This window comes from Triticum urartu, chromosome 6A (assembly GCF_056163025.1).
Source record: "Triticum urartu cultivar PI428250 chromosome 6A, HENAU_Tu73, whole genome shotgun sequence".
Lineage (NCBI taxonomy): Eukaryota > Viridiplantae > Streptophyta > Magnoliopsida > Poales > Poaceae > Triticum > Triticum urartu.
In genome coordinates this window covers 150,644,593-150,653,816 of record NC_141878.1, presented here as the reverse complement: position 1 = coordinate 150,653,816, position 9,224 = coordinate 150,644,593, and the positions used below count along the sequence as shown (strand labels likewise).

Sequence of the window (9,224 nt, the reverse complement as noted above, 5' to 3'; positions counted from 1 at the left end):
GGAGGCGGCGCCTCGTCCGACTCCTCCTCCCCGTCCTCATCCTCCTCATTCTCTGCCGCCACCGCCTCCTCCTCCAGCGCCCCTCCAGCGGCCGCAGCAACATGATGTAGACTCGACTAGATGGCGAGTCGTTCGTCGGCCCGATCTTTCACGATACTAGCAGCAACAAGAAATTCCGGTCGAGCAAAGATGCAAGACCGTAAGAACGAAAACTTGCGTCAAGTAGATTGGATCGACTCCACGCACAGCAGCAACAAAATCCTCACGGATCAGCAACGAAGATGATATTTGGTGTCCCTCGACATGGAACGTTTTCTGTAACTTTATTGACTCACGATTAAAGAAAAACCAATCTCCGTTACATGGCCGAAGCCAGCCATATTTATAGGCGACCCTGAGCTCACAAACCGACCTGGACTCTATCCTAACGTGCAAAACACTCACGTGCAAAACAAAGAGAAGGAAAACCAGGACTCTCTCTCTCAACCATATAACTAGGACTTCCCTAATAAAATAATCCGGCAACGTTGTTAATCATGCAGGATCACGCCTAACCAAAATAGATCACACAGGATCTAACCAACCAAAACAAGACCGTACCATAGCGGTTTCTATTCGGATGAAACTTACTAAAAAAAAACTAAAAAAATTAGGCTACTTGAATTGGAATAGCACCGACCAATGTCCAACTTGGAGTACGAAAATTTGGCGTGACTTCTTCAGCTGGTGGTTCTGATGATGGTACTTTCATTGTAATTTGGCCAATGGTCAAACTATTTGATTTGATAACTTGATCTCTTTTTGCACCTCTGGTCACATCATCCCCTCCTCCTTGAAACAAAACTTTCCTCGGTTTTGCGGGAGATTTCATTGACTTCTTCAGTGAAGCAGTTGTGTCCACCATGATTTCTCCCATAAACATAGAACGCAGAACATGTCGTCTTCCGACTTTCCAACAAGAGTATGTATTGGACCGTCCCTCATGTGTGGCATGACGGTCATATTGCCACGGTCTCCCCAACAATAAGTGACATGCATCCATCGGCAATACATCACAAATCACTGTATCAGTATAGTCACCAACCGAAAAATTGAGACGCACCTTGTGAGTAACTTTCAGTTTCCCCGACTGATATAACCATTCGACGCAGTGGGGTTGTGGGTGCTTCCAGGTAGGCAAAGCTAAAGCATCCACCAAGTCCTTGCTAACCGCGTTGGTGTAGCTTCCTCCATCTATGATCAACTTACAATTAGTGTTGTCGATTTTGCATTGAGTTTGAAAAATATTCCATCGCTGCCCCTTATCCTCAATGCGATCTTCTTGCACCCGTTGCACCATCAAAGACGGATATGATTCAGCAGCTTCGAAACTCGCAACCACATTTTCAACATCTTCAGATTTTTCACCAGAAGTGTCAGAAACTGCCTCTTCATCACTAGCGGATGCATAGCCATCTCTCGTGAGCAACATTCTTTTCTCATTAGGACATTCACGCTTCATATGTCCCCTTCCTCCACACTTGAAACACTCTATGTCACTAGTGCGTCCGGTCGACTGTGCACTAGAATCAACCATCAACAGTCCTGATTTTGAAGCATCCTTTTGCACGGAACCATGAGAGCGATTTGATGATGTTGCCCTGGAGCTAGGACCGACATCCTCACTCTTATACTGCGAGCGTCGCCATGTGTTCAAAGTGGTACTGGGAACAATGTTGACTTGGCGTCGCTTAATCTGTTGTTCCGCACGCACAGCTTGGTGCACAAGATCTTGTATGTTGTAGTAGACCACCATCTCAACACGATCCTGCACCTCGATATTTAGCCCGTTAAAGAAACGAGTCATAGTCGCCTCCGGATCCTCCGTTGTCCCTGTACGTATCATAAGCAATTCCATCTCCTTATAATATTCATCAACACTCATATTACCTTGAGATAGCCGCTGCAACTTGTTGTACATGTCTCTTTTATAGTGCTCAGGAACAAAACGTCGCCTCATGAATTCTTTCATACCTCGCCAAGTCGTCGGCCGATGTCTTGAACGACAAATTTGATTCCACCAAATTAGCGCGTATTCCGGTGAATTCAATTCCAGCAAGTTGAACTTTCTTCTCCTCGCTATAATGATGGGCATCAAAAATTTGATCAACACGCATCTCCCACTCCAAATAGCCTTCTGGTTCGCACTTGCCGGAGAATGAAGGGATTGAAATTTTTATGCGCCCAATTCCATCATCCAAAGGCACACGCACAGCTTGACCAACTCGGTCATGCACTCCACCACGAACGGATGTTTCGGGAAGAGGCTCATAGTGTCGTGGTCGTGGCGCGTACCCCGCATGGTCAACGCCATCATTGAAACCATCATCTCCAGCATGAGGGTGTGCCGCCAAACGGCGATCATGCACGCCGGCATGTCCTTCACGAGCTGGTGGTGCATAATGCAGTGGAGCAGCCGGAGCAGTCTGTGGTGGGGCAAAATTTGTCGCCGGCATATTGATGATGTCCGCCAAACCATCAAACTGAGTGATCAAGACATCTATTCTTCTGCCGAGCGCATCATGACATTGCTTGATGTAGTTGCATGTGTGGTCAAAACCATCCCGAATATTTTGCGGAATATCATCCACATACACTGGACGTACTATTTGCTCAGAATCAGCAGCAACCTCATCACCCTTGTTGACCGAGGTTGACATCTTGATCAACACAGTACCGTGAACAACCTTAGCTCTGAATACCACTTGATGTAGACTCGACTAGATGGCGAGTCGTTCGTCGGCCCGATCTTTCACGATACTAGCAGCAACAAGAAATTCTGGTCGAGTAAAGATGCAAGACCGTAAGAACGAAAACTTGCGTCAAGTAGATTGAATCGACTCCACGCACAGCAGCAACAAAATCCTCACGGATCAGCAACGAAGACGATATTTGGTGTCCCTCGACATGGAACGTTTTCTGTAACTTTATTGACTCACGATTAAAGAAAAACCAATCTCCGTTACATGGCCGAAGCCAGCCATATTTATAGGCGACCCTGAGCTCACAAACCGACCTGGACTCTATCCTAACGTGCAAAACACTCACGTGCAAAACAAAGAGAAGGAAAACTAGGACTCTCTCTCTCAACCATATAACTAGGACTTTCCTAATAAAATAATCCGGCAACGTTGTTAATCATGCAGGATCACGCCTAACCAAAATAGATCACGCAGGATCTGACCAACCAAAACAAGACCCTACCATAGCGGTTTCTATTCGGATGAAACTTACTAAAAAAACTAAAAAAATTAGGCTACTTGAATTGGAATAGCACCGACCAATGTCCAACTTGGAGTACGAAAATTTGGCGTGACTTCTTCAGCTGGTGGTTCTGATGATGGTAGTTTCATTGTAATTTGGCCAATGGTCAAACTATTTGATTTGATAACTTGATCTCTTTTTGCACCTCTGGTCACATCACAACAGCCCCGACGGCGGCGGCGGGGAGTACAACTTGTTCGGCGTCGTGCCCGTCAGGCCGGCCGCCGGGTACGGGGACGAGGAGGAAGAGGAGGCGAGAGATTTGTTCGGCTCCGACAACGAGGAGTACTTCAAGACCCCCCGGGTAGCAACTACCTAATTCCAGGTCCGCCTCTCGTTACTGAATTATCCGCTAGATTCTCCTGGGCCAAGTTATCTCCTCAGTATTTGTTGAGCAGAATTTCTTAGGAGATTGCTACATAACCCTACCCAGTTTCTGTGTGATTGGCTGGTTTTGTTGCTCATGGGGCTCTGGGAGCTGCAGTGGACGTTTGGTCTGTGGCAAAATTAACCTTCTCGCTTGAGTACACGATGAACTCTTCATGCTGGACTTGTGTTTGAATCATTGTTCCAAATTTCAGCAGTGTATGTCAGGCTAACTAGAACATAATGTTGGATTAAATTCTCTGCTAGCATCTTCTGTTTCTTGCTTGATTTTGTAGAGTCAGAGAGACTTTGAGTTACAAAAGCATTAAGCAGAACTACTAGTGAGAGTATAAGAACGAACCATGAAACCATATACATAATTGGGTGGCTGTGAGTTGGAAAGATACATTCGACTATCTTCATTTCCTTTTTTTGTTGAAAATTGATCAGCGCGGGATGCGACAACTCATCTGGCCGGAGGAGAACATGGCAGCGGCATCTCCTGGTGACGGCGGTGGGGCAGGCAATGCTTCAAGGCGACGGGCTGAGGCGGCGGTGCAGGGATCCGCTCGGTCTGTTGTTGTTGCTGAGGGCGGATGGAGCAGCCGGGGCAGGTTCGTCCGTGATGCCAAGGTAAATTTCTCTGAATCTTTCTCCCCCTTGCTCCTGATCTCTATCACTCTTTCTCTTTCTGCCCATCTATGCAGTATTGTGTAAGTGTTGTGGTTCCTTTTTTTTAATAAACCTCTGATCCTCAAGCGAGCGAGACCAACGGGGAAAGGAACAGGGCATGGCCTCACATGGTGGCTTGCCGTCTGCTTCATTGTTTCATACCTTTCTCTGTACAATTTCTTCAGCTTCAGAAACTATGAACAGGCCTCTACATCTATTCTTCAAATTTTCAGAACCACCGCTCCTTCTAGCTGTCTACACTGTACCCTGAACCATTACTGATATGCACTTTGTTCAGTTTATTTTTAGAAGGGATTTGAGATGGCGCCCGACATTATAGTAAGTACAAGACTGTTGCTGAATGATTGGTGTGTGCAACCAGACCTCCGTCCACTTGTTTCATCGTTTGAACATTCACCGGTTCTTGAGAATCTGACGCTTCAATTGCGTAAGGTATATCTTTTCTAAAAGGATAGTCGTGGAGTTGCTGTAGTGTTAAGTTTTCATGAATGATTGATGAATATTTTTTCAGTCACAAATTAGAATGTTGTGCTAAAAATATAACCCTTGTACTGAACATGTGGCCCTTAATTTATAATCTATGCAGGTACAACTAAGCCTAACTCATCTGGTTCTTGTAAGTTGTTGCTGGTGTGATTCCCTTGGCATTGCATACAGCTTTCCGGTGGCAAGAATGCTAATGTAAATCAATACCTGACAAATGTAGGAACCTCTCCACCAACTTCTTTCAAGGGGAGATCCTGAATGTCGGCATCCTTGGACCTTCGAAAGCAGTTGTAAGCTTAACTCTAGCCTCATCTCATTCCACCTTGTGTGTCCTTTATGATCTCAGCAGATGTTATAAATATGAATGATTGGTATCTATTAGCTTGTACCACAAGTCCACAACTGTATTGGCTTGTACCACAAGTCCACAACTATACTGGATCAGATTGTGCTCTGGTGCATTTCAAATGATGCAGGTATGTCGAAAATCTGGAGCTTTGCAGGCTGCCCATCCATAAGGGTTGCCGTGGAATCCTCGGGTTCCCTCCAGTGCTGCCGCAGAAAATGATCTTATGCTAGATTGATTGTTCAAGTATTTGATTACTGATAGGAACAGTCAGCTTATTTTATTTTGTAAAAAGACAGGAACAATATCCAGTACGATTGACTTCTTCTGTAACAGCTTCATTGAGGAGCTCAAAGGTCGTGACTGTGACTGTTCTTAGGCCAATACTTTCATTTGTTGTTATAACATTTGCATCATTCTTCACAAGTTGCGAAATCAAGCATGCTAACGGTGGCGAGCGATTTGAGCGCCAATGACTCAACAACTGATTATCAATCAGGTTTGTCTATTTTATTTTCATCGGCAATGCTGCATCCTTTTTGAGTTGCAATGATCATATGGTTCAGATAGACAATTTAATCATTTTTCTTTTCTATACCAAGTTTATGCTTCAATCGATTAACAATTATTTTGAATCACAAACCTATTATTCTTTGGAGTGGCCAAATGTGTATCTTTGAATCTCCAAGTGCCACCGGAGAGCTATATATATTTCATTGGTTCATGGATCATTAGGAGGCACATAATGGTAGAAATAATTAGCTTGCAAGTTCTATATTGCCAGAGGAGTCATAATTCGTGTAGGGGAGCAAAGCCATACATGATAAGCAAGGGGAACATGCAACATACGTAGCCGAGCGTGTCAACACTACATACAACAGCTCTATCCAGCAAATTTTCTTTTGATTTTGCTTTATTCTATTGATCAGATTTTCCAAGTCATTTTTCCTTCGAGGTATTTAGCATTGCCAAATTTATATATTTACCTAAATTTAATCTTGACTCGATTTGCTGTGGTCAATACAAGCATGATGCCTTTTCTTTTCTATAAAGTGGATGCAGGGTTAGTTTACTATGCCGATCCGAGCGAGCGTCAGGCGCGCAAAGCTCACCGTCCACATGCCTCCTCTTCGTCTGCATCCGCAGTGCCAAATCGCTCCCCATCCGAGCAGGTTGCACCCAGTTCCCGCCTTGGAACCGTTCGCTTTTATCCCATCCATGTAAACATCCTCTCATCTTTGCTGATGGGTCAGGCCTCGGTTTCTATTGTTTGATTCTGTCGGTTAAAACTATTTCATAGGCACTTCTATTACTTTGGGTTAGTCCCCGTTTTAGGTGTTTTAGGATATATGGTAGAGGTTTAGGGATACCTCTTGCCAAGGTTATATTATTTTAGGTTTTGGCGAAAGACAAAAATAAATAATATTTAAATAAAGCTCAGTTCATCACTGAAATAATTATGAATATCAATCCAGTAAAGGCATGATGTACTCATGACTTTTCTTCTTTAAGTTTGATCTTCAAGATCGTATGCCACCATGTAGAATATTTATCTAGTAACTTCTCTATTGTCGTGCAGCTATATCTAAACTTCTTGATAATGCAGTAGATGAGGTTTGCAATATCTTCTAACATCTTCTATGAACTAGATAGTGACTAATTTAAATTGTGTGATAATACCCAAATGTCTGAAACACGGAGTATTCTGTTGTAAGCTGAAAATTTGAAATTTCACATTCCTGTTTCTGGAAATACCATGCTATACTGCTATTTAACACAATGCTCGGTTGATCGGTGTTTTAATAACTTCGTGTGTTATACTCTGTTGACAAAAAACCATGCTAAACCCTAAAAAACTTGCTATACTACTATTGCATTTATTTATTTTGTTGTATTAATGTATTGTAACAGAAAGTATGTATCTGCCAAATGTGCACTGACAAAAGATGGCATAACAAATGTTTACAGATCACACGACTACTCCACAATCTAAAACACTGAGTATTTTGAAGTTGGTTGTTCAAGCAGACACAATGTGCACTGACAAAAGATGGCAGGAACAATGGTACACAGTCATGTATGTATCTGCCAAAGTTGATTATGTTTAACTCTAGGCATTGCATTACTATGTCATGGTGTACTATTCTTTGAAGAATTTGTAGGAAGTACTAGAAAAGTATGACTTGATGAGGGATGCGTTGATTTTAAAAAACAGCCTGAAAGAATTTAGTTTAGTAAAATATTGTATAGCCTTCTCGTAAAAGTTTGATACACTTTTCAAGAGAACGAACTTTGGGTAATCATTAAGCTATAACCTTTCTCATATTTGAACAACAAGGTTATTTGAGTTCTGCTAAAAAAAGGTTATTTTTTGTAACTTTTGCAAACTTTGCGGAAAGAAGCTGCAAATAACTGATTTCGCTGTCAAGTCTACAATTCAATGTTGATCTAGAGGGTAGAATCTTTAAACTTCGTTGATGCTTTCTTGTCCGTTTCGATCTAATATCTGTCTGATGTGGTTTGTATAAAATTTATGGTGGTATAATTAGTTTTGCTTTTTTTCAGGATATAATAACGTTGTAGATGGATGGAGACTGAATTAGTTCACATTACTTTGATGTCTATTGAGCCAATGGAACAACAAAGGTAGTTCCTTCGCACAATTTGAAGAATATTATTTCATATTGCATGATATGTCTGACTCATTTCAGTGGGCCTTCAATTAATTTGAGGCATCCTTTCCTAGGATCTTACCTTGATATTCCTGTATTTTCTCCTATTCGTCCCATGCTTTTTTAAGAACTGAAATAATTATAACCAGTGTTACAAATGTTTGCTGAGGAAAAGTCCTTGCAGAAAAGAAGAACCGGAAGCAGGTTTTCTATCTTCGCCAGTATTTCCTTGTTTCTAATTGTTGGCTCTTTCCTATGGCCTAAGGTTAAGGATTAATACTTTTGATATCTAATTTGAGAAAATAGCTTCATAGAACGTAAGTAGAAGGTAGACTGTAGCATTGATCATTCATATTTTGTACATAGACAGTTCAACGAACTGCTCTGAAAGGGGATGTTGAGGGTGACGACGCCGCCGAGCAAGTCGGCGTCTGTAAAGCTTTGCCGGAGCCATTCCAGCTCTTTCAGAGCCACAAGGTGAGCCGGAAGTCCGTGTATGTTTGCTCGAGCACACTTGCTTCTCTCATAATTCATATAATCATTATAAGCTCAGAACCAGTCATGCCACAGATATGAAGTGGAATTCATTTGCAGGCAAGGAAGCCGAGGAACTAGGACGCCAACAGTGCGGAGCTGTTTGCCATCGAGAGGACTAGGACTGCCATCAGGGACCTCTAAACCAAGCTCAACATCTCCCTCGCGCCAACATCCACACCGTGTCCTGGACGGTCGTCGCCGTCTGTGACGGCGAGCTACTGCCGCCGCATCGTCAGTGCGGAGCCGTTTGCCATCGAGAGGACTAGGGCTGCCATCAGGGACCTCTAAACCAAGCTCAACATCTCCCTCGCGCCAACATCCACACCATGTCCCGGAGGTTCGTCGCCGTCTGTGACGGCGAGCTACTGCCGCCGCATCGTCAGCCGCGCGGTTAGAGGGAGGTATCGCTGCCAGGGCCGACATGCGTGTAATTTCTATTAATGTATCTTATGTTGCCAAACAGAAACATGCTCCTATCGATGCTATATCGTTGTGGGCGTGGCATTTCAGGTTTCTTCCTCAGACGATGTTCCAATATAATAAGTTCCATCAAGAATTGCATGTACATGTCCTGCTATCTTGATCCAAAAAGGAAAGTAAAAAAGGGTGTTCATCTACCTGGCACCGCCCAGATGCCCCTCAAGCGGCGCGCCACGGGCACGCCCCAACTAGTCATTACAAAACTGCTACAGTTACCTTATATTAAGTTTTCCAGGTGTGGTTGAATTGACAACTCAGCTGCTAATACTTGAGAATATTCTTTGGATTCCCTTATGTCGAATCAATAAATTTGGGTTGAATACTCTACCCTTGAAAACTGT

The 9,224-nt window shown here is 43.2% G+C and overlaps 2 protein-coding genes across 4 annotated transcripts; one reads left to right on the top strand and one right to left on the bottom strand.

Annotated features, from left to right (window-relative positions):
• Positions 1 to 649: 649 nt before the first annotated feature.
• Positions 650 to 1,795, bottom strand: LOC147964540 (uncharacterized). The gene has a single exon (XM_087530019.1). The coding sequence runs from the start codon at positions 1,793 to 1,795 to the stop codon at positions 650 to 652; it is 1,146 nt and encodes a 381-aa protein (XP_087386145.1).
• Positions 1,796 to 3,422: 1,627 nt separating this feature from the next.
• LOC125517673 (uncharacterized) lies at positions 3,423 to 9,020 on the top strand. 3 transcript variants are annotated; one of them, XM_087527153.1, is made up of 8 exons: positions 3,423 to 3,628; positions 4,120 to 4,302; positions 4,651 to 4,794; positions 4,949 to 4,978; positions 5,069 to 5,138; positions 5,531 to 6,366; positions 7,163 to 7,271; positions 7,760 to 7,840. In XM_087527153.1, the coding sequence occupies exons 2-6, from the start codon at positions 4,126 to 4,128 to the stop codon at positions 5,668 to 5,670; spliced, it is 561 nt and encodes a 186-aa protein (XP_087383279.1). In that variant the 5' UTR covers positions 3,423 to 3,628; positions 4,120 to 4,125; the 3' UTR covers positions 5,671 to 6,366; positions 7,163 to 7,271; positions 7,760 to 7,840. The 3 variants fall into 3 exon arrangements, 1 of the variants encoding a protein (XP_087383279.1); XR_015607702.1 differs by lacking the exons at positions 3,423 to 3,628; positions 4,120 to 4,302 and adding exons at positions 8,051 to 8,131; positions 8,237 to 8,343; positions 8,461 to 9,020 and having other exon boundaries at positions 4,747 to 4,794; positions 5,069 to 6,366; XR_015607703.1 differs by lacking the exons at positions 3,423 to 3,628; positions 4,120 to 4,302; positions 4,949 to 4,978 and adding exons at positions 8,051 to 8,131; positions 8,237 to 8,343; positions 8,461 to 9,020 and having other exon boundaries at positions 4,719 to 4,794; positions 5,069 to 6,366.
• Positions 9,021 to 9,224: the final 204 nt, after the last annotated feature.

Coding starts and splice junctions, on each gene's coding strand:
- LOC147964540 (XM_087530019.1), bottom strand. CDS start 1,795: ATGGTGGTCTACTACAACATACAAGATCTTGTGCACCAAGCTGTGCGT.
- LOC125517673 (XM_087527153.1), top strand. CDS start 4,126: ATGCGACAACTCATCTGGCCGGAGGAGAACATGGCAGCGGCATCTCCT. Junction 4,303..4,650: donor GGTTCGTCCGTGATGCCAAG/GTAAATTTCTCT, acceptor GTTTATTTTTAG/AAGGGATTTGAGATGGCGCC. Junction 4,795..4,948: donor TGACGCTTCAATTGCGTAAG/GTATATCTTTTC, acceptor TAATCTATGCAG/GTACAACTAAGCCTAACTCA.